Source organism: Oryctolagus cuniculus, chromosome 21 (assembly GCF_964237555.1).
Source record: "Oryctolagus cuniculus chromosome 21, mOryCun1.1, whole genome shotgun sequence".
NCBI lineage: Eukaryota > Metazoa > Chordata > Mammalia > Lagomorpha > Leporidae > Oryctolagus > Oryctolagus cuniculus.
Genome location: NC_091452.1, coordinates 27,163,498 through 27,190,928, shown reverse-complemented (window position 1 = coordinate 27,190,928; position 27,431 = coordinate 27,163,498). Strand labels below are relative to the sequence as shown.

Here is a 27,431-nt window from a genome sequence, read left to right as displayed (position 1 = left end):
TCTGCCCACTTCCTGTGCCTCTGCTGCTGCTTAGCACAGGCAGGCTGGGAGAGGCTGGCTGGGGTGCTGAGGGTTGCGGGCCCTCACTGGGTGATGTTTCAGGGAGGTGGCTGGGACATAGGCCTTGTCACTTCAGGGGCTCGGATGGCAGTCCAGCAGTGCTAAGGGTCGGGTACCCCTGCGGGGCAGTATTTCGGGTCAGGGGAATGGATCACTGGCCTGCCACCTCAGGAGCCTTGATGGCAAGTACAGGGTGGGATCCTGGAATGCCAGGAGCCTGTGGCTGGCAAATGGTGCGCACAGACCAAGGAGTCTGGGATGTGTGCCCGCAGATTGTCTGGTAGATGGGAAGCCTCAGCCAGCCCAGGTGCGGCCACCCCTGCTGGTTCTCCTCGTGGGTGCCCTAGGGCACACAGGGCCACCACCTGCCTCATCCTGTGTGCTCTGCCCATTCTCTGCAGCTCGGGAAGGCAGGCTGCCCGGCTCTTCTCCGTGCCTCATGTGGTGCAGCAAGAGACCACCCTGGCCTACCTAGAGAACCAGGTCGCGGCAGCACTCACCCTGCAGTCCAGCCACGAGTACCGGCATTGGCTCCTCCTCTATGCACGGTACCTTGTCAATGAAGGTGAGGGTCCTGGCAGCCCCAAAGAGCCTTCTCCTTCTGCCCCTCAGTCCTCCCAGCACAGGTGCGTCCCTGTGAGTCAAGGAAGCAGTGTGGCAGCCCAGAGTGCCCTGCACTCTAATACATTCCTTATGGGCCCCAGTCACCCCCCCCCCAACCCCCAACTCCCCACCCCCGACCCGAGGCACTGGCTTCCTCCTCCTCTGCCAGTGAGGTGGGTCCCTCAGCCCCCTACTTCTTAGCCTAAGCTGCGATCAGAGCAGCTCAGCAGCGTCCAGCCCCGCAGGCTGCAGGGCCCTGAACAGGGACCTGACACCCGGGCTCCTGGCCTCCACGCTCCCCGGCAGCCCTGGTAGCACTCTAATCACCCCGTCCCCAAGGCTGGACATCTTCAGCAGCACGTCTCTTCCTTCTCTGAGCCCCTCCTGCGCTGGAAGGGTGTCCCTGCCGCCCAGCGCCTCTCTCCAGCCTGGGCCCTCCAGGCCACAGCTCTTGGCGTCTGTGCCTCCTCACAGTGTCCTCTGCAGAAATGAAGGTGTGCCGGAGGAGGTGGTTGTCCCAGCACCAGTGTGACCTCCAACAGCCTCTCATCCACTGCTGGGCAAGCGTGGGGCCCTGTCTTTCCAGCCCTTCCTCATGCTTGAGGGTGGCCCTCCTAGAGTTCTCCCTGTGACTGCACAGCCCTCGCCTCCCTCACAGCCTCTCCCTGTTCTGATGATGATAGAGATAGAGGAGCTTTTTTTTAAGTGCAGAAAAGGCGAAGAGAAGCAGACCAGACCCCTGTGACAGATCTCCTAGAGCTAACTCCTCACATTCGCCTCCAGCTGTGTGAGAGCGGGGTCTGTGTGCACCCTTTCCTGGGGTCCCATCTTAGGCTTTGCGCTCCTTGTCCCCCTGGAAACCCCTGTTCTCAGTCCTTTTTGGACTTCCCTGTAGCAGGTATGGAGCAGGACTCCCCAAAGCCCTGGTGAAGTCCCTGCACCCTCTAGGCCCCTCCACCTGCTCATGGAACCACACGAACTGCTCGCCTTTCTCCACCTTGCACATCGGTTCCAGTGTCCACACACCACTCGCCCCTCTCTTGGTCCCAATCCCTCGGTCCTGTTGCCTCAGCTGTAAAAGGAAGAATCAAGGGTTGAAGGGAGACCTCTTCACTGCAGATGCCTCAGATTCTGGCTTCATCTCTCTTCCCATGAACCTGTACCTTTAGGTGATCCTTGCCATTGGCTTCAGCTGCCACCAGGTGCTGACAGACCCCCGACTTGGCCTCCCGCCTCCGTGGCAGCTGCACCCAGGATGCGGTGCCCACGGCCCTTGACACGCGCCTGCTCAGCCAGCATTCCTCAGTGATAGCCTCACCTTCTCTTCCATCTGCTCAGGCCGCTCACGTGGTTGCCCCCCCACTCCCCTGCTGTGGGTCCCCCGTTGTCCAGTCCCCTTGGGAGTGCCTCGCAGAGCTGCCCATGTCTTGTTTGTCCTGTGAGCCCGGCACACACGGGTGCTAATGGCTGCCAGGGGAGTGGGCGAGTGAGAGTCTGCAGTCCTGGGTCTCAGTGCCCCATGCTGAGACGCAGGCATGAGGTGCTTGCCTGTAGTAGGCGATGACCTAGGTATTTGTTCATTCTGGTTTTTATAGATACAACAACTTAGCATATTCTTAATTTTTTATTTCATTTTATAATGTATTCCTATTTCTGTTTTGTTTTGTCTTTTATTTTTTTTCTGTAATTAGGGTTTGAATACCGACTCCGAGAAATATGCAAGGACTTACTGGGTCCAGTTCACTACTCCACTGGAAGCCAGTGGGAGTCAACAGTAGTGGTAGGTGCTGCTTTCATTCTTGCTGCAAGAATCCTCTCAAAGCATGGACGTGGAGCTTGTAAAAATGAGCCAGAGGGCTTCAAAGTTTCCTCCCCGCTAGACCTCTCCAGCACCCTGCGTGGGCCATCGTGTCATTGAGAGAGCCACATGCGGCCGCTTCCCCACCTGGCAGGAGCTTGGCCCTGGGCATCAGGAGCTCCGGGAGCCCTCTGTCACGTGCACTGGTGCCGAGGGAAGCTACCTGTGGGGTGCTCACAGACTGGAAGGGAGGAAGGCGTGAGCAGCCGGCAGTGAAGCTGACAGCAAGACTTTGAGGCTTGAGTTAATGCCAACAAGGAAGTCAGCAACGTAGTAAGATGGAGAGTGTCCAGGGAGGAGCTCCAAGAGGACGTCTCAGATGAAACCCAGGGATGACAGGTCAGCCTGCAGAGCCCTTCGGCTGGAGGTGATAGTGAATGCAGAGAGGGTCTGCCACATGGGAGGCACGTAGGAGGCACACTGGCCTGGCACGTAGGAGCAAAGAGGGGAGGGTGATGTGCACCAGGTGGGTGGATGAGCAGGAGTCCGTAGCGACCTCGTGTCAAGCTGGAGTTTTGCAGGAGCTGGAGCAGCAGGGACAGGAATTGAAATAGAAACCCAGCCAGGGCCCATGTTTTGCAACAGTCCCAGGAGTAGAGTGGTGGCTTGCATCTATGTGGTGACCGTGCAGAGGGACAAAGAGACAGATTCCAGGTGTGTTTTGGAGGCAGGACCAGCAAGACTTGGAAGGTGATTGGATGTGGAAGGTAAGAGCATAATGACTGCATGGCCACCTCCAAATGGTGTTTGCTGGCAGAGATGGATGCTGGTGTTGCTGGCTGAGTGGGGAAAGGAACGGGCTGGCGAGAGGGCAGAGGCAGGATCCAGTAGTTAGTTCACAACCTCCTGCAGTCACTCAGTGATCCTGATGGAGAAGCTGCTCTGGCCGTGCGCGTTTCAGTGCACAGAGCGGCAGTGAACGACGCAGACTGAGACCCCGCTTTCCTGGGTCTGCATTCTTGTGGAGAGAGACGGACTTCTAAACAAATGAGCAAGTGTACATAGTGTGAGACCAAGGGTGTTGTTGGGGCCTATGGATGTGGAGCACAAGTGGGATGCAGTTTCTCACTGAGTGATCTATTTAGAAAGGCCTGAAGGAAAATGTGTGGCCTAATGGGTGAGATGCCCACGTCCCACCTGGGAGAACATGGGTCTGATTCCTTGTTCTTGCTCCTGATTCCACCTTCTGGGATGCAGGGCTGATGATGCCTCAGGTACTTGGGTCTTTGCCATTCATGTGGGAGACCTGGTTTGAGTTCCCAGCTCCCACGTCAGGCATTGTGGGCATTTAGGGAGTGATCCAGCAGATGGAAAGTCTGTGTGTCTGTCTCTCTGCCCTGCAAGTAATTTTTTTTAAAAAGTAAAGGCCTGACTGACTGAGCAGAGACACAGAAAGGTAAGGCACGAAGCTATGCATATATGAGGCTACTTGAAAAAGCTTATTGAGAAATGTAATTTAAAAATAAGTTTTGCAGGCCGGCGCCGCGGCTCACTAGGCTAATCCTCCGCCTAGTGGCGCTGGCACACCAGGTTCTAGTCCCGGTTGGGGCGCCGGATTCTGTCCCGGTTGCCCCTCTTCCAGGCCAGCCCTCTGCTGTGGCCAGGGAGTGCAGTGGAGGATGGCCCAGGTGCTTGGGCCCTGCACCCCATGGGAGACCAGGAAAAGCACCTGGCTCCTGGCTCCTGCCATCGGATCAGCGCAGTGCGCCGGCCGCAGCGCGCTGGCCGCGGCGGCCATTGGAGGGTGAACCAACGGCAAAGGAAGACCTTTCTCTCTGTCTCTCTCTCTCACTGTCCACTCTGCCTGTCAAAAAAAAAAAAAAAAAAAAGTTTTGGGGCTGGCGCTGTGGCGCAGCAGGTTAAGCCATAGCCTACAGTGCCAGCATCCCATATGGATGCCGGTTCAAGTCCTGGCTGCTCTACTTCTGATCCTCCCTGCTAATGTGCTTGGGAAAGCTGCAGAGGATGGCCTAAGTCCTTGGGGTCTTGCACCCACATGGGAGACCTGGAAGAAACTCCTGGCTTCTACCAGCCCAGCCTCAGTTGTGGCAGCCATTTGGGGAGTGAACCAGTAGATGGAAGATCTCTCTCTTTCATTACCCCCCCCCCTCTTACTCTGCTTTTCAAATAAATAAATAAATCTTTAAAAAATAAGTTTCTTTGGTATACAAAAAATTTGAATCTAGGTATAGTTTTTCATAATTCACATTTTTATGAATTTTCTAAGAACCATCATATGCATGGATTTCAGATTCTTTTGCACAAAAATACACTTATCTTTCAGTTCCATTCTCCACAAACTTTTTTTGAAGTATCCATGTATCTGGGGGAACAGCATCTAGAATGAGGGAACAGCAAATGCTAAGGCCCTAAGGTGGGAGAACAACAGCCACGGGCCAGCGCTGTGGCATAGGAGGCTAAGCCTCCACCTGTGGTGCTAGCTCTCCACATGGGCGCTGGTTCAACTTGTGGCTGCTCCTCTTCTGATCCAGCTCTCTGCTATGGCCTGAGAAAGCAGTGGAGGATGGCCCAAGTGTGTGGGAGACCCAGGAGAAGTTCCTGGTTCCTGACTTTGGATAGGCTCAGCTCCTGCTGATGCAGCCATTAGGGGAGTGAACCAGCAGATGGAAGACGTTTCTCTCTACCTCTCCCTTTCTCTGTCAATAACAAGGCTTTGATATAGCCGGTGGTCTCCTACATTGTTTGCTCCATTTTTTGATTTGTTGCAGCATCTCTTAATTTGGGTGATGGTATCCTAGGTTCAAAATCAGCTCCCCTTCGATCTTTAACGGTTCTCTTCCATAGACTTAGCATCCAGTGTTGTTAAACGTCTGATTTTTCTTTGCTTCCTGAGGACTCTTGGGATCCCATCTTGGTGTTGCAGAGATTGACAGTGCCCTAGGGTCTAGACCTAGGAGAAGGGAGCAGTGATTTCCCTTAGTTCTCTTTATCTCTGCTCTTCCATTTCTTCATCTTCTGAGAGGTGAAATGTGCTCTTTTGAAAATCTACTGTATCATTTTTTGTACTTGTAATTCTCTGCCGGATTTCTAGTTCAGTCTTTTATCTATTTGAGCAGAGCAAGCTTATTTATTTGTTTTAGAATATATTAAACATTTTATTCCCCTAACTTACAGTCAGTCCGATCTTGCCCCAAACACTGTAAACTTCTCTCAGCTATTAAGACTACTTTCGTTTTTGTTTGTTTGTTTTACAGATTTATTTATTTATTTGAGAGGCAGAATTACAGACAGAGGGAGAGACAGAAAGAGAGGTCTTCCATCCACTGATTCACTTCCCAAATGGCTGCAGCTACCAGAGCTGGGCAGGTCTGAAGCCAGGAACCAGAAGTTTCATGTGGGTCTCCCATGTGGGTGCAGGGGCCCAAGCTCTTGGGCCATCTTCCACTGCTTTCCCAAGCCATAGCAGAGAACTGCATTGGAAGTAGAGCAGCCAGGAGTCAAACTGGCACCCATACATATGGCTTAGCCAGCTATGCCACAGCATTGGCCCCTATCAAGACTGGGTTTTTTATATATATATATATATATATATATATATATATATATATATATATATATAATTTTATTTACTTGAAACTCAGAGTTACACAAAGAGAGGAGAGGCAGAGAGAGAGGTCTTCCATCCAATGGTTCACTTCCCAATTGGCCGCAACAGCTGGAGCTGCATCGATCCGAAGCCAGGAGCCAGGAGCTTCCTCTGGGTCTCCCATGTGGGTGCAGGGGCCTGAGGACTTGGGCCATCTTCCACTGCTTCCCCAAGCCATAGCAGAGAGCTGGATTGGAAGTGGAGCAGCTAGGTCTCGAACCGGCGCCCATATGGGATGCTGGCGCTCCAGGCCACGGTGTCAACCCGCTGTGCCATAGCACCGTCTCCCAAGACTGCTTTTACCAATCACACTTTAACAGTGTATAGCTAAGGAAACAGTGTTTAGATCCAGGGCTTGATTCAGATTCTAACATATTAGAAACACCAGACCCAGCTATATTATTACTTTTTCTGTAGGCCAATTAAGAGAGAGATAAAAGGAAAATCCATGCAAGTTTCTAAGGAATGTTTTACTGTACTTAATCCAAAATCTATTTAAACTAGAGTATGACTGTAAGAGAAATCTCTTTATAAAGAGAGAGAAATATGCAACAAAGAAGCCTGTATTTCAAAGTGTACACAAAAAGTTAGTGAAATTGATTATTTTTCTCTCAAGGAATATTTTGAATACAGAAGTTTGCCAGGTTCAAAAAGAAAACAAATGTGACAATCATTTTAAAAATACTACCTTGAAAATCAAAGTATTTGAATTCAAACATCTTCCTTATACTATGAACACTTTGGTCTTACAATGAACAGATGCTTTTGAACTTTTGCTTCTTATATATTTCTAGAATAATATGCCAGATTCATTTAGAATTTCACCATAGTTAAGGGAAATCAATTCTTCAAATTTTATGAACACAACAGTTTGGATTACATATTTATTTCTCACTGACATAAAATTAAATTTAAAATTAAACTGCCAAGTTGAAGTTTCTGGAGGGTGTTCTCTGCTCATTCATAAATGTGAGTTCTAGCTGAGCTATCTTTAACAAGTCTACATGGTATGGCAGTAGTCAGCGTGTTCCTGAATTCTCCAGTGGGTCTTGAAGCCACACCTGGAAACTCAGTGTCCATAGCAGTGATATATTTTTAGATAACTTGAAGAATTTTCTGCATCTCTACAGGTTGCAGGCCTAAACTTCACAGATTCTTTGCTGCTGGCATAGTGAGAGCACAAGAGAGTTTAGATGCCAAGCATCAAAATGCTAAACTTGATTATAGATTTATGTCATAAAACACTGTGTTTTATCTATGTGCTTGTGCTGATGAGCTTGTGATCCTCCTCACCACCACAGGGACCGCACCCAGCCGTGGTGGTAGTGGTGGCAGTGGGTGCCCCATAGACACCTGTTGTCAGCAAGGGGCTGTGCCATCACTTCTAGCCAGTTATTTTGTTTTCAGAGGTTGATGTTGGATAGTTCTGATATTGGGAGCCTCAGCAAATCCTGTCTGTTCCTGTTACCTTCATATGCTGGGGGTGGTTGTCACTTGCATTGTCTTATCTCCTTCTGTGCCTTCTTTTTGTTTTTTAGTCATTTGCTGGACATGGTATTTAAAAATCGTTTGTTGAAGTCGTTCGAGGGGCTGGCGCTGTGGCACTGTGGGTTAGGCCTGCAACTCTGGCATCCTATGTGAGAGCTGGTTCAAGTCCCAGTTGCTCCACTTGCAATCCACCTGCTAATGCACCTAGTAAAGCAGTGGAGGATGGCCCAAACGCATAGGCTCCTGCCACCCACGTGGGAGACCTGGATGAAGCCCTTGGCTCCTGACTTTGGCCTGGCCCAGCCTTGGCCATTGTAGCCATTTGGGAAGTGAAATCTTCAAAAAGGTGATGAGAGATGCATATTATCAAAAACCTTCACATGGATTTCAAAAAATTTTTGCACCAGAACTTACCTTTTTAAAAAAATTTTGTATTTATTTGAAAGGCATAGAGACAGAAGCAGAGATCATCCATCCACTTACTCTCATCCATTTACTCCCCCTAAATGCCCACAGCAGCTGGTACTGGGCTAGGCCAACGCCAGGAGTCTGGAACTCTGTCTGGGTCTCCCACATGGGAACCCAGGTATTTGAGCCATCACCTACTGCTCCCCAGAGTATATATTAGTGGGAAGCTGGGATGATGGACAGAGCCGGGACTGGAACTCAGGCACTCCAGTATGGGGTATAGGCACTCCAAGTGATATCATAACTGCTATGCCAAACACCTCCCTCCAAAACTGTTTTTATTTTTTTAAAGATATATATGTTTGAAAGTCAGTGTTGGCCGGCGCCGCGGCTCACTAGGCTAATCCTCCGCCTTGCGGCGCTGGCACACCGGGTTCTAGTCCCAGTCGGGGCACCAGATTCTGTCCCGGCTGCCCCTCTTCCAGGCCAGCTCTCTGCTGTGGCCAGGGAGTGCAGTGGAGGATGGCCCAAGTACTTGGGCCCTGCACCCCATGGGAGACCAAGATAAGTCCAGGATAAGTACCTGGCTCCTGCCTTCGGTTCAGTGCGGTGTGCCGGCCGCAGCGCGCCGGCCGTGGCAGCCATTGGAGGGTGAACCAATGGCAAAGGAAGACCTTTCTCTGTCTTTCTCTCTCACTGTCCACTCTGCCTATAAAAAAAAAAAAAAAAGAAAAAAGAAAGAAAAAGGAAAGTCAGTGTTAACGGGGGTGGTAGGAGGGATCTTCATGCACTGGTTCATTCCCCGAATAACCACAATGTCCAGGGCTGGGCCAGGCCAAAATCAGGAGTTTTGAGCTTCTTCCAGGTCTCCCATGGGGTTCAGGGGCCCAAACACTTGGGCCATCTTCTGCTGCTTTTCCAGGTCATTAGCAGGGAAATGGCCTCAGTGCTTGGTCCCCTGCCACCTACATGAGAGACCCAAAAGGAGTCCTGAGGTCCTGGCTTTGGCCTGGACCAGCTATTTGGGGAGTGAACCAATGGGCAGAAGATATACTTTATCTCTCCCCCTCTCTGTAACAAGTAACTTTGCCATTCGATTAAATAAATCTTGGGGCCAGTGCTGTGGCATAGCAGGTAAAGCTGCTGCCTACATTGCCAGCATACCCTGTGGGCACTGGTTCAAGTCCTGGCTGCTCCACTTCCAATCTAGCTCTCTGCTATGGCCTGGGAAAGCAGAAGATGGCCCAAGTCCTTGGGCCCCTGCACCCAAGTGAGAGACCTAGAAGAAGCTCCTGGCTCCTGGCTTCAGATTGGCGCAGCTCCGGACGTTGCAGCCAACTAGGGAGTGAACCAGCGGATGGACGACCTCTCTGCCTCTCCTGCTCTCTCTGTGTAACTCTGACTTTCAAGTGAATGAATGAATGAATGAATAGCCGGCGCTGTGGCATAGCAGGTAAAGCTGCTGCCTGCAGTGCCGGCATCACATATGGGCACCGGTTCGAGTCCCGGCTGCTGCACTTCCAATCCAGCTCTCTGCTATGGCCTGGGAAAGCAGTAGAAGATGGCCCAAGTCCTTGAGCCCCTGCACCCACATGGGATACCTGGAAGCAGCTCCTGGCTCCTGGCTTCAGATCAGTGCAGCTCCAGCCATTGTGGCCAAATGGGGAGTGAACCAGTGAATGGAAGACCTCTCTCTCTCTCTGCCTCTCCTCTCCTTGTGTAACTCTGACTTTCAAATAAAATTAAAAAAATCTTTTTTAAAAAAATCTTTTTTAAAGAAATGGAAGAAGCAGCAGCTGAGACTAGGGGGAGCAGAGCCAGGATTCAAACACAGGTGCTCCAATATGGGATGTAGGCATCTTAACTTAAGTCATATATAATTTTTTTTTTTTTTTTTTTGCCAGGCAGAGTTAGACAGAGAGAGAGACAGAGAGAGAGTTATAGACAGTGAGAGAGAGAGAGAGAAAGGTCTTCCTTCCGTTGATTCACTCCCCTAATGGCTGCCACAACCGGCGCTGTGCCGATCCGAAGCCAGGAGCCGGGTACTTCCTCCTGGTCTCCCATGCAGATGTAGGGACCCAAGCACTTGGGCCATCCTCTGCTGCCCTCCCAGGCTATAGCAGAGAGTTGGACTGGAAGAGGAGCAATCGGGACTAGTACCTGGCGCCCCAACCGGGACTAGAACCCAGTGTACCGGCGCTGCAGGTGGAGGATTAGCCTAGTGAGCCGCGGCACCTGCCTAGTCATATATAATTGACAGGGTTTTTTCTCTTCGTTTCCTTTTCACATTATTCCTTGTCAGTATATACAAATGCAACTGAATTTTGATTTTATATCATGCAAGTTTGCTGAATTTATTTTTTTAAAGACATTTATTTGAAGAAGTTGCACAGAGAGAAAAGGAGAGGTAGAGAGAGAGGTCTTCTAACCACTGGTTCACTCCTCAATTGGCTGCAATGCCTGGAGCTGCACTGATCCAAAGCCAGGAGCCAGGAGCTGCTTCTGGGCCTTCCATGTGGGTGCCAGGCCATAGCAGAGAGCTGGATCAGAAGTAGAGCAGCCAGGATTTGAACCAGTGCCCATATGAGATGCTGGCACTGCAGGCGGCGGCTTTACCTGCTATGTCACAGTGCTGGCCCCTGCTGAATTTATATATCAGGGCTAACAGTATCTTTTGAACTCTTCAGAGTTTTCAAGACATCATTTTTGTTTTTCCTGATTTTATTTCTTGCTTCGTTGCTCTGCATAAGACCGTAATTGTTAAATAGAAATGGTGAAAGGAAACATCTTCTGTTGTCCCAGCGCAGAGGAAAAGTGTTCATACCCTCAGCACTGAGAACAATGTTAGCTCTTGGCTTTTCAGATATGGCATTTATTATGTTGAAGTAATTCATTTTATTCCTAGTTTGTGGAGTCTTTTCACCATGAAATAGCATGGAAATTTGTGAAATGCTTTTCCCACATCACTTAGGATCATGTGAGGTTTTTCTCCTTCATTCTGTTAATGTTTATTACATTAGCTAATTTTCATGTGTTGAACCATCTTTGCATTCCAGGAGTAAATACCACTTGGTCAGATGTATAACTCTTCAAATGTGCCGTGGAATTCTGATTGTATTTCGTTGAGAGTTTTTATAGCATTGTTCTCAAGGGATATTTATCTGAAATTTTTTAATTTCATCATTTGACTTCGATTTGTTTCACAGAATGAATTTCGAAGTGTTTCTATTCAGTATTTGGAAGTGTATGTTGAGGATTGGTGTTAATTCTTTTTCAAATGTTTGATAGAATTCACCTACATCTTAGGCTTTTTTTTTTTTTTTTTTTTTTTTAAGATTTATTTATTTGAAAGGCAGAGTTATTGGGTGGGGTTGCAGTGGGGAGAACTCCCATCTGCTGGTTCACTCCCCAAATGGCCATAGCCACTGGGGCTGGGCCAGATCAAAGCTAGGAGACAGGAACTCCATCTGAGTCTCCCATGTGGGTGGCAAGGGCCCAAGTCTTTGGGCCATCTTCCACTGCTTTCCTAGGCATATTAGCAGGAAGCTGGACCAGAAGTGGAGCAGCTGGAACTCAAACCCATGTCCGTGTGGGATTCCTTGTACCAGGGTTCCAAAATGGGATGCTGGCATTTGCAGGCATCAGCATGACCTGCTATGCCACAAGACTGGCTCCTGTTCAAATATTTTATTTTAGTCCTGTTTTAGTTGCATTTTGGGTTTTTTTAGTATTTAGTTATATAATTTAGTATTTAATTATTTAGTTAGTTATATTTTAGTCCTATTAGTTCATATGTTTCTAGTAATTCATCTAATTTATTAGCTTGTGGTTGTTCATAGTATTCCCTTAGGTAGAATCCTTTTTATTTTTGTGGCATTGTTTATAAAGTTATCCCCCTCCTCTTTTTTAAAAAAAGATTTACTGATGTATTTATTTGAATCTTCTATCCATGGTTCAGGCCCAAATACCTACAGTATTTGAGGCTGGGCCAGGCTGAAGCTGGAAGCTCAGAATTCAATCCGGATCTCTCACATAGATGGCAGGGACCCAAGTACTTGAGTCATCCTCTGATGCCTTACAGGGTGAGCATTTCAGGAACCTGGATCGGAAGTGGAGGAGCCAAGACTCTCCCGAGTCACTCCAGTGTAACATGTAGCCTTCCCAAGCAGCAACGTAACCACTAACAGCACAAGGCCCATTCCAACATAAAACTTTGTAGATGTATTAAGACTTATCTTAAGGCCTAACCTGTGGCCTATCTTAGGGAATGTTCCATATCTACTTAAGTCTTAGTTTGTTAGTTTGTTTGAGGATTGTATGTGTGTGTTTTTGTTTGTTTTTTTTGTTTTTAAAGATTTTATTATTTGAGAGGTAGAGTTATAGATAGTGAGAGGGAGAGATAAAAAGAGAGGTCTTCCATCCACTGGGTCACTCCCCAAATGGCCCAACAGCCAGAGCTGGGCCATTCCAAAACCAGGAGCCAGGAGCTGCTTCTGGGTCTCCCACATGGGTGCTGGGGCCCAAGGACTCGGGCCATCTTCTGCTTTCCCAGGCCATAGCAGAGAGCTGGATTGGAAGAGAAACAGCTGGGACTAGAACTAGTGCCCGTATGGGATGCCAGCACCGCTGTGAGTTTTGTTTTGGTGATTGTTTTAGGGCATGTAGTACATAACATATGCCTTTAATTCACCACAGTCTCCTTCAGGTGATGGGATACCACTTTAATTGTCTGCGAAGAACCTTCTGATGGTGTATTTCAGTATCCTCTCTCCTGGCTTTTCTGATACTTTGTCTCTACACATGCTACACATCAGAAATTATATTTTCTTTTGCTTAATTTTTTTGGCATATTGGTATTCAGATTCTTTAGCAGCTTCGGTATTCTTTACTCTTTGATGTTAATATCCTCTCTCCTCTCTCACAATAAGGGTCTGTTTCTAAAATTTACCTTCCGCGGCTCACTAGGCTAATCCTCCGCCTAGCGGTGCCGGCACACCGGGTTCTAGTCCCGGTCGGGGCGCCGGATTCTGTCCCGGTTGCCCCTCTTCCAGGCCAGCTCTCTGCTGTGGCCCGGGAGTGCAGTGGAGGATGGCCCAAGTGCTTGGGCCCTGCACCCCATGGGAGACCAGGAAAAGCACCTGGCTCCTGGCTCCTGCCATCGGATCAGTGTGGTGTGCTGGCCGCAGCACGCTGGCCGCGGCGGCCATTGGAGGGTGAACCAACGGCAAAGGAAGACCTTTCTCTCTCTCACTGTCCACTCTGCCTGTCAAAAATAAATAAATTAAATAAATAAAATAAAATAAAATTTACCTTCAACTCTCGCTGCACCATAAACTCACAGAGCTTGACTTTCCAGCCCTCCATGCAGATGTTAAAGTTAGCTTGTCAAATTCTGTAGAAAGCTCTAATAGGTGTTTAGCTGGAGACACATTGAAATTGGTGGGTTCAGTTAAAAAGAATTGGCATTGTTACTATACCTGTATTTTCTCTCCATTTGTTTAGATTTTCTTCAAAAATCTTTCAGTGAAGTTTGTAATTTTAGCACAGAAACCATGCACATCTTTTCTTGGATTTATTGTTAGCTATTTTATAATTGTGGCTATTCTAAATGTTCTATTATTCATTCTGCTTTTTTTTTTTTAAGATTTTATTTTATTTTATTTTATTTTAAAGGCAAGAGTTACAGAGAGAGAAAAAAAGAGAGAGGTCTTCCATCCACTGTTTCATTCCCCAAATGACCGCCATGGCTGGGGCTAGAATAGGCTGAAGCCAGGAGCCAGGAGCTTCTGGGTCTCCCACATGGGTGCAGGGGCCCAAGGACTCGGGCCATCTCCCACTGCTTTCCCAGGTGCATTAGCAGGGAGCTGTATGGGAAATAGAGCAGCCGGGACACCTACTGGCACCCATATAGGATGCTGGCACTGCAGATGGCAGCTTAACCCACTGCACCATAGTGTCTGCCCCGTTCATTCTGTTTTCTGATTATTGCTGCTGTGTGTTAATGCTTATTGGCATATATTAGGTACTACCTGTATTTCTACACATTTCTACTCTTTTCATTGATTTTGTTAATAGTTTTGTGTTTTTATATGAAACAAGCAATTAAGTCAGCTTGCCTAATTGTTTTATTTCTTATTTTCCAGTTACATGCCTTTTTTCCTGTTTCTTATTGTTCTTACTAACCACTCCAGTGTAGCAGTAGACTCTGTCAAAAATGTGTGTAAGTTCTCTAACATTAAGGTGTCCTGCTTTCATAGGGAAACTTGGTCATAGTTACTGTCTTTTCAAGCCACTGTTAGAACTGATTGTTAATAACTTAGGATTTGTACAGCTGCTTTCATGGGTGATGTTAGGTTTGGAATAGCTCGGGTTCTGGCTTTTCATTACCCCTAGAGAAGAGAGACGGAACAAGGAGGAGGAGGCCAACTTCCACAGAGACAGGCTGCAAAGAGACTGCACGCTGGGCTGGGCTTTTACCTGGCTGAAGAGGGAATCTGCTGCCTCCGGTGGGAGGCAGGGGACTTGCAGCTGGCGGGAAGTAGGGAGGATCTGTTTCGCAAGCGACTTTGCAAGGAGTCTGGGGCAGGCTGAGCCTAGCTCCTGCACCAAGGGTCTCAGCACAAAGGGAAGAAATGGGGTGCAGTGGGGAGGAGGGGAAGGGGCAACATGACCTGTAGGCGAAATGGACCTAAAATCTTCCGTTTTCATGCTCTCCTTTCTAGTTTTAGAATCAAGGTTATATTTCCCTTGTAAATGGATTGGGGGTAATTCTTACATCTTTTTGTCCTCTGAGTTTATATAAGATAGGAAAATGGAGACGTGCATTGTAGGGTAGTGGGCTAATCCGCCTCTTAGGGTGTCAGCATTTCCATATTGGAGTGCTGGGTCGAGTACTCCATACTTCTAACTCTCTGCGAAAGCCGAAATGATGGCCTAAGTACTTAGGTTTCTGCCACCCACATGGGAGACCCTGATGGAGTTCCTGGGCCCTGGCTTTGTCCTGGCCCAACTCTGGCTATTGTGGCCATTAAAAAAAAAAAAAAGATTATTTATTATTTGAGAGGGAGAGACAGAAAGGTCTTCCATCCACTGGTTCACTCCCCAAATGGCTGCACTGGCTGGATCTGAGTTGATCCAAAGCCAGGAGCCAGGAGCTTCCTCCAGGTCCCCACACAGGTGCAGGGGCTGAAGCACTTGGGCCATCCTCTACTGCTTTCCCAGGCCACAAGCAGAGAGCTGGATCAGAAAAGGAGCAGCTGGGACTCCAACCGGTGCCCATATGGGATGCTGGCACCACAGGTGAAGGCTTAGCCCACTACACCACAATGTCGGTCCCCATTGTGGCCTTTTTAGTAGTGAACTAGCAGATGGGAGATCTTGCTCTCATTCTCTGTCCCTCTTGCTCAGTCATTCTGCCTTTCAAATAAATAAAAAAGTCTTAAAAAAAAAAAAAATTGTTAAGACTTAACCTGGCCGGTGCCGCAGCTCACTAGGCTAATCCTCTGCCTGCGGCACCGGCACACCGGGTTCTAGTCCTGGTCAGCACGCCGGATTCTGTCCCAGTCGCTCCTCTTCCTGTCCAGCTCTCTGCTGTGGCCCAGGAGTGCAGTGGAGGATGGCCCAAGACCTTGGGCCCTGCACCCGCATGGGAGACCAGGAGAAGCACCTGGCTCCTGGCTTTGGATCAGCACGGCGCACCAGCCGCAGCGGCCATTGGAGGGTGAACCAATGAAAAAAGGAAGACCTTTCTCTCTCTCTCTCTCTCTCTCTCTCTCTGTCCACTCTGCCTGTCAAAAAAAAAAAAAAAAAAAAAAGACTTAACCTACTACGCCACAGCACTGAAGACGACATAAACTGTAGCAAGTGGATCACGTTCCTTTCTGCACTTCTTTTAGCATCTGGGTTTCTCTCATTACTTTGAGTATTCCCTCTAAAGCCTTCAGGGCAGCTCTTCATAGGTCCGGTCCTCTATGAATAACTCTGGCTGGTTAGAAACATTCTAGGTTGTGAGGTTTTTTTCACTATTATGTTAAATTATTGTGAATCTTTCCATCTCTTCCTTTGTAGGTGATACACTTTAGTTCTTTAGAAATTTTCAGGATATTTCGACAGCCTTGATGAACTCTGTTTCATTCTAATGTGTCAGTTCTGTGTGTCTCCTTGATCAGCACTCTGTGGAGCTTCCAATCTAAAGCGGTTCACGTCGTCTTTAATTGTGTGCAGTGCACCACGTTATTTCCTCACTTATTTCCTTTTCTGTCTCCTACGGGGCCTGCTGTGTGGTAGTGGGCCCGTCTGCCATGCTGTCTGCCTGCAGCTCTCCTGGGCCATCTCCCCCCTTAGCTGCCCTTCCACTCTGCTCATACATCAGCCCCTTTCTCCTGCTTGTCTGGCTCCTGTGGCCACCGTGTTGCCCACTCCTGGACCTTCATGTCATTCTTCTTCCTTCTCTTCTTGCCCTGTTAACAAGCACAGCTGTCGCCTTTTCTTTTCTTTTTTTTTTTTTTAGCCTTAGGCCTTCTCTTCGGGTGTAAATGGTGTCTGACTCCTTCCCCTGCCCCGCCTCGCTCCACCCTTGGAGGTAACTGTGCATCTCTGGGGTCTGCAGACCCTGCCGCCAGTGTGCCCAGGAGTGTAGAAGGTGTGGGCTAGGCACCCGTTAAGATGCCCATGGCCCACGTCAGAGTCTGAAACTCGGCCCTGGCTCCCAAGTCCAGATTCCTGCTAATGGAGACCCTAAGAGGCACCTGGTGACGGCTCAAGTGATTGAGTTCCTGCCTCTCCACTTTGGCCTGGGCCCAGCCCCAGCCGATGTGGGCATTTGAGGAGCAAACCAGTGGATGGATGTGTTTGCTTGCTCGCTTACTCTCTCTATATATTTTTCTTTCTCAAACAATTTTTAGAAAGGCACCAGGATCCAGAGCCCAGACACTAAAACCAAAGTTGTTCACTGCCCTCCAAGTACCTCCTTACCCCCCCCCCCCCAGGGTTTCACCGAGACTCCGAGAGCATGCACGTGAGGGAGCAGCCCCTCCCAAACACCAAATGGCCGTCCCCTCACCCCGACTGCCGCCTTGAGACTCCACCTCCATCTTGCCCTGGGAGGCTGAGCCATTGTCCAGTCAGTGGAGGGGTGGAGGAGCTGTGCCAGCGGACAGAGGAGCAGACACTGCTCCAGCCCTCACCTCCCTTATCCCTGCACCGCCTGCCATTCCTCCCGCACATGCACCAACCGCCCGCGGGCAGAGGGGGCCCTCTTCTTGCTGTGGTTTCCTCCAGTAGGCAGACCCGGGCGGGGGGCGGGGGGTGCTCTGTGAGGCCAGGGAGTCCCTTGCAATCTCGGCTCCTGTCTCAGCTGTCACTCCTGTGTCCACAGGGCCTGCGCAAGAGGGAGCTGCTGAAGGAGCTGCTGCCGGTCATCGGGCAGAACCTCCGCTTCCAGCGCCTCTTCACTGAGTGCCAGGAGCAGCTGGACATCCTGAGGGACAAGTAGCCGCGCAGGGCGGGGCCGCACGCTAGCCAGCAGCGACGCCCAGGGCCGCCTCTCGCCTGGCCGGGCCACAGGGACAAGGAGACACTGGCAGGAGACGTGCCCTGTGTCCTGGGCCTGATGTGGCCTCGGAAGGGGGGCAGCGCGCCCCTCCCCGCAGGCAGCCCTGTGCAGAACTGGGGCCAGCGGGGCACTCCCAGGCCTGCCGTCTCTAGCGGCCCCGAGGTGGACGCCGGCCCCTGCCGCAGCGGGCGCTGTGCTGCTTCAGCTATGACAAATGAGCCATTTGTGAGAGCGAGAGTCCAGAGTCGTTAGGTATTGTGCAGTCAGCAGACTGACCGGAGACCGAGGTCAAAGGAATGCTGTTCCGACACACGGACTATTTTTGTACTAGAATTTGCTAACTTGTAATACGGAATTTTCCTTTGGTCAATAATCAGGATTTCCCTATAAGTTACTTGGACATTGGTCACTTGTAGGAAATTTAAACTCTAATTATGACAGCTACACTGAAAAATAATTGTACTGAAATTAACTTGTCTATCTTCATTTGGTTTTAATTTTTAAATGTTTGTAAAAAGAGACTGTTTTTTGGGGGATGGGGTAAAGGGGTGGGCAATTTCTTTTGTAAGTGTAAAATAAATGAACACGCATTGGATACCAAACTGTCTTGGCCTCCCTCCTCTTCCTCCTTTTTTTTTTTTTTTTTTTTTCCTGACAGGCAGAGTGTACAGTGAGAGAGAGAGACAGAGAGAAAGGTCTTCCTTTTCCATTGGTTCACCCCACAATGGCTGCGGCTGGCACACCACGCTGATCCAAAGCCAGGAGCCAGGGGCTTCTCTTGGTCTCCCATGCGGGTGCAGGGCCATCCTCCACTGCACTCCCGGGCCACAGCAGAGAGCTGGACTGGAAGAGGAGCAACCAGACAGCATCCGGCGCCCCGACCGTGACTAGAACCCGGGGTGCCGGCGCCGCAAGCGGAGGGTTAGCCAAGTGAGCTGCAGTGCCGGCTCCTCCTCTTCCTTCTGACATCCACTTTCCCTCCCACCCTGGGGGGTCTCCTGAGTGGACAGCGACAGAGCTTTGGAGCTGGAGGGGATCTTTTTTTTTTTTTTTTTCTTAAGATTATTTTATTTTACTTGAAAGAGTTACAGAGAGGTAGAGGCAGAGAGACAGAGAGGTCTTCCATCCCCTGGTTCACTCCCCAAATGGCCTTAACCACCAGAGCTGGGCTGATCCAAAGCCAGGAGCCAGGAGCTTCTTCCAGGTCTCCCACGCGAGTGCAGGGGCCCAAGGATGTGGGTCATCTTCTGCTGCTAACCCAGGCCATAGCAGGGAGCTGGATCGGAAGTGCAGCAGCCAGGACTCAAACCAGTGTCCATATGGGATGCTGGCACTGCAAGCAGCAGCTTTACCCACTGTGCCTTAGCGCCGGCCCCTGGGGATCTTTTTAAAGGCATCTGACCCCCCTGCCCTACACCCAAGCAAAATTCACAATCTCAGGGCCACTTCTCTGGTGGTGCGGCACCTCGGCTGACCCGAGGCCAGCAGGCAGCTCCCTTTCACAAGTCACCTCCCAAGGGAGGCATCGTGGTCCTTCCTTGGTTCTCGCCTTGTTATGGCCGAAGTCCCAGTCACACCGCACACCAACAGCTGCGGCTGACTGACTGATTTTGTGAAAGGAAATCAGTACGATACAGTGTTCGGTGTGCTAAAGAAATGATCAGGAAAGCCGGAGTTTCCTCGGAAAATGCGCCAGCCTGCTGAGCCACGGGACAGGAGACAGAACCACAGAATCTTCAGGCTCGGGTGGCAGCTCGTCACCCTCCTCCTTGGGTCCTGGACCTCAGCGTGACCACCGGCCAGACTCACGGCCGAGTCTAGAATCAGAAGGCCTGGGTAGCTGGCTACTTTCCTGTCTAGGTGCCGTCCTAACTCTGTCTTGCTTGGACCTCGGGTTACCTGGGTGAGACCCAGGCACGCGTGCAGAGCTTGCACATGGAGTGAGTGTGGGCGTGCTGGTATCGGAGGCCAGGCTGCAGGTGGGAACTTTAAAAGATAGAGGAGCCAGACTCACTGCGTGATCGGGCAGCTCCAAGAAGACGTTGAGAACTTTGCTGCCACAGGATTCACACAGCCTCGGCTCAGGTGGTCTGGTGTGGGCTCCAAAGCAGCACACAGCTGAGCTATCAAATGGAGACAAGAACTGGCCAGGGACTTCCAATTCCAGCCAAGATGGGATGACAAGGAGCAGATCCACCCTCCTGCCCAAGACAACCAAAGGAGCCAATCAAAACACAAGAAACAGTGGCTTTGGGGCTGGTGCTGTGGCGTCACTGCTCCACTTCCAATCCAGCTCCCTACTAATGTGCCTGGAAAGCAGTAGGGATGGCCCAAATGCTTGGACCCCTGCTACCCACATGAGAGACCCAGGGGAAGCTCCTGGCTCCTGTTTTCAGATCGGCCCAGCTCCAGCCGTTTCAACCATTTTGGGGAGTGAACCACCAGATAAACAAATAAATATTGATGCTCACAAAGAATTTCTTTAGAAATGGCGTTGACAGGTCCGTATCAGAAAACAAAGCACAGTGACCCCGGAGAGATGCAGCAAACAGGGTGAGCCCCACAGTGTGTCCCCCTGCTTGCTTGGATAGGTTCTGGGCCACAGCTCAGGCAGCGGAGCTCAGGCAGAGCCCAGTAGATGAGCTGAGGGAAGGGAGACGAGAGCCCAGGGAGACCTGTGCAGCTAGCACTCACGGGACAGAACACCAGGGAAGAGACAGCCCCCAGAGAGCGGAGGACTGACCTGTGCAAGTACTGTATGAGGCCAGGCGAAGGAACGGACTGAAAACCTCCCTGCTGTCACTCGGAGCCAGGAATTGTGCCTGTTCCCAGCAATCGCATCGGGGGAAAAAAAAACAACTCGGGCTCAGAATAGAGTACTCAGGATGCCTTGCCTCTGTGTTGGAGAACAGCTAGAGAGGACTTGCTCCAGATCCATCTAAAAATAAGAGCAAGCCCCAAAAGGATCCTAGTGACTTCACTGCATTGCAAAGCAAAACTGAAGAAGATTTATAAGATAACTACGAATGGGGCCGGCACTGTGGCATAGCGGGTAAAGCTGCCGCCTGCGGTGCCAGCATCACATATGGGTGCTGGTTTGAGTCCCAGCTGCTCCACTTCCCATCCAGCTCTCTGCTATGGCCTGGGAAAGCAGTAGAAGATGGCACAAGTCCTCGGGCCCCTGCACCCATGTGGGAGACTCGGAAGAAACTCCTGGCTTTGGATTGGCGCATCTCCAGCTGTTGTGGCCCACCAGAGGGTGAAGCAGGAGGTGGAAGACCCTTCTCTCCTCCTCTCTCTTTCTCTCTCTGCCTCTCCTCTGTGTAACTGACTTTCAAATAAATAAAATAAATCTTTAAAAAAAAAAAGACTCCCTATCACTCTATCAAATAACTAAAAAAAATTTTTTTTAAATATGTGGGCCAGGATTAATGGCACATTAGACACCACAGGAGAAAAGATTAATGAAATTGAAACCCCAGCAATGGAGATATTCCAAAACAGAAAAATCCAAAAGAAGGAAAAGAAAAAAAATCATAAAACTACAGAACAACTTCAAGTAGTCTAATAATGGAGGAATCAAAATCGCCAAAGGACAGGGCAGAGAGGAGTGACAGAAAAAATTGTTTCAAGGAGTAATGGACAGGGGCTGGCTCTGTGACTCCTGATCTGAGCCAGCTCTCTGCTTGTGACCTGGGAGAGCAGCAGAAGATGGCCCAGGTGCTTGTGCTCACGTGGGAGACGCAGAAGAAGCTCCTGGCTCCTGGCTTCGGATTGGCCCAGCTCTGGCCGTTGCAGCCATTTGGGAAGTGAACCAGTGGATGGAAGACCTTTCTGTCTCTCCGTCTGTAACTCTGTCTGTCAAATAAATATGTAAATAATAATAATGGACAAAGATATTTCCCTACCTCTTCCTTCTCTCCTTTGTACCCCTGTACCTGAGTCCTGTGCCACTGTCCATTTTCGCCTGCTCTACCTCTGACATCCATGCCCAGGCCTGGCAGCTCCCCTACCTCTACCCTGCATGCCCCCCACTTCCTCCTGACCCCCAGGCCCCTACCTACTGACCTGGTTCCCAACAGAGCACGCCAGGGGCCTGCATCTTCTTGGCCTGAAATTGCCTGCCTGTGTCTCCGCCGAGTTCTAACCTGATCTCCCGGGGCTGCTCCCCATCTCAGCTTCCAGACTGCACGTGAAGAATCACCGTGCAGTAGGCATGCATGCTGAGGGAGAGAAGTCCGTCATCTTTCCCTTCTTGGTTCCGTTATCTCAAACGTGGCAAATAACTCTCTCCAGGTTTTTCTTTAATCATTAAACTGTATTCGTGCTTCAGCTTGGGTTTCTAATTTTTTGAGAAGTGCAGTTTTTGTTTTGTTTTCCCTTAACTAATTTTCTGAAGATTTATTTTTGTTTATTTGAAAGAAAGAGTTACAGAGAGGGAGAGAGAAAGGTCGTCCATCCACTGGTTCATTCCCCAAATGGCCTCAACGGCCAGAGCTGAGCCAATCTGAAGCCAGGAGCCAGGAGCCTCTTCAAGGTCTCCCACATGGGTGTAGGAGCCCAAGGACTTGGGCCTTCTTCCACTGCTTTCCCAGGCGCATTAGCAAGGAGTTAGATCAGAAGTGGAGCAGCTGGAACTCACACGAGCACTCCATATGAGGTGCCAGCACTGTAGGCTGAGGCTTTAACCCACTGTACCACAGCACCGGCCCCAGTCAGCTTGCTTTTAGGAAAGCTACGTTCCGGGGGCGGAGCCAAGATGGCGGAATAGTGAGGGCGTGCACCGATAGTCCGGGAAAATTTAGTTTAATAAAAGCAGAGTTACGGTAGCCTCAGAAAAAGGATCAGGAAAAAAATTGCAGAGGAAACTCTTCCGGAGCTAGTAGCGGTGACTCAGAGGACCTACTGGGAGAGCAGGGTCACCCACCGTGCAGAAGCCGAACCGTGGAAGCCGCAGAATCTGAGCGCCAGTGCGGGAAGGGGAGTCGATGTGACACAGACACCAGCAGGGAGAGGAGGGACGCCCAGGGCTCCGAGTCCACACATTGGCGCTGGAAGCGGAGGTGAGCTCAGTAACCGGAGACATTGGCGGGGAAACGGCAGACAGAATTTTAGAGGAAAGCGGGCTTTGAAGCGGGAAAGTTCACCAGACTGACTACAGGAGAGAAGGAAAAAAAAAAAAAGGTGGGGGTGTTCTGGTACAGACAAGTTCCTCTCTCCGCCAACCTTCCAAAGGCGAGCAAGAGACAAAGAGCTGGGATATACATAATAAAAGAGGAGAGTTAAGGCTACAATTCAGTAGCATAGGCAACCCAGTGGGAGTCCAGAGGAGAAACCGAGCCTGCACAGACTCTTTGGGTAGAAGCCAGAGATCAGAAGCTAAATACCATCCATTCTGCTCAGCCTTGCAGTATTACTTACCTCCTGAATAAAAAAATAAAATAAATGAATAAAAAAATAAATAAAGAGAGATTTACCATGCATAACCTGAGGGTGTCACCTTTGCACACCTGTAACCCTGAAGAACCAAGCAGAGCTCTCAGGCCACACCCATCTCAAGCCTCCAAGGCTCCTCCAACAGCAGGCAGTCCACTTAACACAGACATAGTATATAAAAAAAAAAACTCACAGTAAGGGAAAAAGAATTAACCATGCCAAGCAATAAACACAGAAATCTAGGGAACAAGATCAACGAAGACAGTATGATGCCTCCAAATAAACAAAACACCCCAAGCCAAGATTATGAAGATGATGAGATAGAAGAAATGCAAGATACGGATTTCAAAAAATTTATGATAAGAACATTTAGAAGTTTTCAAAAGCAAATCCTTGAACTACAGAAATCCTTACTGGACAGGATTGAAAATCTCTCTCGTGAAAATGAAATTTTAAGGAAGAATCAAAATGAAACGCAGAAACTAGTAGAACAGGAAAGTGTGATAGTGAAGAGAAATCAAAATGAAATGAAGAGCTCAATAGATCAAATGACAAACACATTAGAGAGCCTTAAAAACAGAATGGGTGAAGAAGAAGAGAGAATATCGGACTTAGAAGACAGAGAACAGGAAAGGATACAGTCAAACCAAAGAAAAGAAGAGGAAATTAGAAATCTAAAAAAGATTGTTGGGAATCTACAGGATACTATTAAAAAAAAAAAAAACAACATTCGGGTTCTAGGAGTTCCTGAAGGCATGGAGAGAGAGAAAGGATTAGAAGGCCTTTTTAGTGAGATACTAGCAGAGAACTTTCCAGGTTTGGAGAAGGACAGAGACATCCTAGTACAGGAAGCTCATAGAACCCCCAATAAACATGACCAAAAGAGATCCTCACCACGACACGTTGTAATTAAACTCTCCACAGTGAAACATAAAGAAAAGATCCTAAAATGTGCAAGAGAGAAACGTCAGATTACTCTCAGAGGATCTCCAATCAGACTCACAGCAGACTTCTCATCAGAAACACTACAGGCTAGGAGGGAATGGCGAGACATAGCACAGGTGCTAAGAGAGAAAAATTGCCAGCCCAGAATATTATATCCTGCCAAGCTCTCATTTGTGAATGAAGGTGAAATAAAGACCTTTCATAGCAAACAGAAATTGAAAGACTTTGTGGCTACTCGTCTGGCCCTACAAAAGATACTTAAAGATGTGCTACACTCAGAAACACAGAAACACGGCCATCAATATGAAAGAAGGTAAAGGAAGAACACCTACCAGTAAAAGAGCATGGGAAGCTCAAAGCATATACTAGAAAATATCTCTGGGAAAATGGCAGGGCAAAGTCACTATGTATCTATAGCCACATTAAACATTACGGACTTAACTCTTCAGTTAAAAGACACCTATTGGCTGATTGGCTTAAGGAACAAAACCCAACTATTTGTTGCCTACAAGAAACACATCTCTCTAACAAAGATGCAAGTAGACTGAAAGTGAAAGGTTGGAAAAAGATATTCCATGCCAACAGAAACCAAAAAAAAGCAGGTGTGGCCATATTAATATCAGACAAAATAAACTTTAATACAAAAACTGTTAAGAGAGACAAAGAGGGACACTATATAATGATTAAGGGTTCAATTCAACAGGAAGATGTAACTATTATAAATGTATATGCACCTAATTACAGGGCACCGGTCTATTTAAAAGATATGTTAAGGGACTTAAAGGGAACTTAGATTCCAATACAATAGTACTGGGGGACTTCAATACTCCACTCTCAGAAATAGATCATCCAGACAGAAGATCAACAAGGAAACAGCAGATTTAATCGACACTATTGCCCAAATGGTTCTAACAGATATCTACAGAACTTTCAATCCTACATCTAAAGACTTTACATTCTTCTCAGCAGTGCATGGAACCTTCTCTAGGATTGATCACATACTAGGTCATAAAGCAAGTCTCAGCAAATTTAAAAGAATTAGAATCATACCATGCAGCTTCTCAGATCACAGCGGAATGAAGCTGGAAATTAGCAACTCAGGAAACCCCAGAAAGTATGCAAACACATGGAGACTGAACAACATGCTCCTGAATGAACACTGGGTCATTCAAGAAATCAAAAGAGAAATCAGAAACTTTCTGGAAGTAAATGAGGATAACAACACAATATATCAAAACTTATGGGATATGGCAAAAGCAGTATTGAGATGCAAGTTTATAGCAATAGGGGCCTATATCAAGAAATTGGAAAGACACCAAATAAATGAGCTTTCAGCGCATCTCAAGGACCTAGAAAAACTGCAGCAAACCAGACCCAAATCTAGTAGGAGAAGAGAAATAATTAAAATCAGAGAATAAATTAACAGGATTGAATCAAAAAAAAAAATTACAAAAAATCAGCCAAGTAAAGAACTGGTTTTTTGAAAAAATAAACAAAATTGACACCCCATTGGACCAACTAACTAAAAAAAGAAGAGAAAAGACCCAAATCAATAAAATCAGAGATGAAAAAGGAAACGTAACAACAGACACCACAGAAATAAAAAGAATCATCAGAAATTACTACAAGGATGTGTATGCCAGCAAACAAGAAAATCTACCAGAAATGGATAGATTCCTGGACATATGCAATCTACCTAAATTGAACCACGAAGACATAGAAAACCTAAATAGACCCATAACTGAAACAGAAATTGAAACAGTAATAAAGGCCCTCCCAACAAAGAAAAGCCCAGGACCAGATGGATTCACTGCTGAATTCTACCAGACATTTAAAGAAGAACTAATCCCATTTCTTCTCAAACTATTCAGAACAATCAACAAAGATGGAATCCTCCCAAATTCTTTCTATGAAGCCAGCATCACCTTAATCCCCAAGCCAGAGAAAGATGCAGCACTGAAAGAAAATTATAGACCAATATCCCTGATGAGCATAGATGCAAAAATCCTCAATAAAATTCTGGCCAATAGAATACAACAACACATCAGGAAAATCATCCACCCAGACCAAGTGGGATTTATACCTGGTATGCAGGGATGGTTCAACATTCGCAAATCAATCAATGTGATTCACAACATTAACAGACTGCAGAAGAAAAACCATATGATTATCTCAATAGATGCAGAGAAAGCATTTGATAAAATTCAACACCCTTTCATGATGAAAACTCTAAGCAAATTGGGTATAGAAGGAACATTCTTCAATATAATCAAAGCAATTTATGAAAAACCCACGGCCAGCATCCTATTGAATGGGGAAAAGTTGGAAGCATTTCCACTGAGATCTGGTACCAGACAGGGATGCCCATTCTCACCACTGCTATTCAATATAGTTCTGGAAGTTTTAGCCAGAGCTATTAGGCAAGAAAAAGAAATTAAAGGGATACGAATGGGGAAGGAAGAAGTCAAACTACCCCTCTTTGCAGACGATACGATTCTTTACTTAGGGGATCCAAAGAACTCTACTAAGAGACTATTAGAACTCGTAGAGGAGTTTAGCAAAGTGGCAGGATATAAAATCAATGCACAAAAATCAACAGCCTTTGTATACACAAGCAATGCCATGGCTGAGAAAGAACTGCTAAGATCAATCCCATTCACAATAGCTACAAAAACAATCAAATACCTTGGAATAAACTTAACCAAGGACGTTAAAGATCTCTACGATGAGAATTACAAAATCTTAAAGAAAGAAATAGAAGAGGATACCAAAAATGGAAAAATCTTCCATGCTCATGGATTGGAAGAATCAATAGCATCAAAATGTCCATTCTCCCAAAAGCAATTTATAGATTCAATGCAATTCCAATCAAGATACCAAAGACATTCTTCTCAGATCTAGAAAAAATGATGCTGAAATTCTTGTGGAGAAACAGGAGACCTCGAATAGCTAAAGCAATCTTGTACAACAAAAACAAAGCCGGAGGCATCACAATACCAGTTTTCAGGACATACTACAGGGCAGTTGTAATCAAAACAGCATGGTACTGGTACAGAAACAGATGGATAGACCAATGGAACAGAATTGAAACACCAGAAATCAACCCAAACATCTACAGCCAACTTATATTTGATCAAGGATCTAAAACCAATTCCTGGAGCAAGGACAGTCTAGTCAATAAATGGTGCTGGGAAAACTGGATTTCCACATGCAGAAGCATGAAGCAAGACCCCTACCTTACACCTTACACAAAAATCCACTCAACATGGATTAAAGACCGAAATCTACGACCTGACACCATCAAGTTACTAGAGAACATTGGAGAAACCCTTCAAGATATTGGCACAGGCAAAGAATTTCTGGAAAAGACCCGGGAGGCACAGGCAGTCAAAGCCAAAATCAACTATTGGGATTGCATCAAATTGAGAAGTTTCTGTACTGCAAAAGAAACAGTCAGGAGAGTGAAGAGACAA

At 47.9% G+C, this 27,431-nt stretch overlaps 1 protein-coding gene across 4 annotated transcripts in view; it reads left to right on the top strand.

Annotated features, from left to right (window-relative positions):
- Nucleotides 1–18,179, top strand: part of HIRA (histone cell cycle regulator) — a 100,027-nt gene extending 81,848 nt beyond the window's left edge. For 3 of the 4 annotated variants that reach the window (XM_051837242.2, XM_051837243.2, XM_051837244.2), the window contains 3 exons: nucleotides 462–625; nucleotides 2,355–2,443; nucleotides 17,401–18,179. In XM_051837242.2, the coding sequence (XP_051693202.1) occupies nucleotides 462–625; nucleotides 2,355–2,443; nucleotides 17,401–17,517 (370 nt within the window). In that variant the 3' untranslated portion in view covers nucleotides 17,518–18,179. The remainder of the gene's footprint in view (nucleotides 1–461; nucleotides 626–2,354; nucleotides 2,444–17,400) is intronic. The other variant, XM_051837245.2, reaches the window with a different exon arrangement.
- The last annotated feature ends 9,252 nt before the right edge of the window (nucleotides 18,180–27,431 follow it).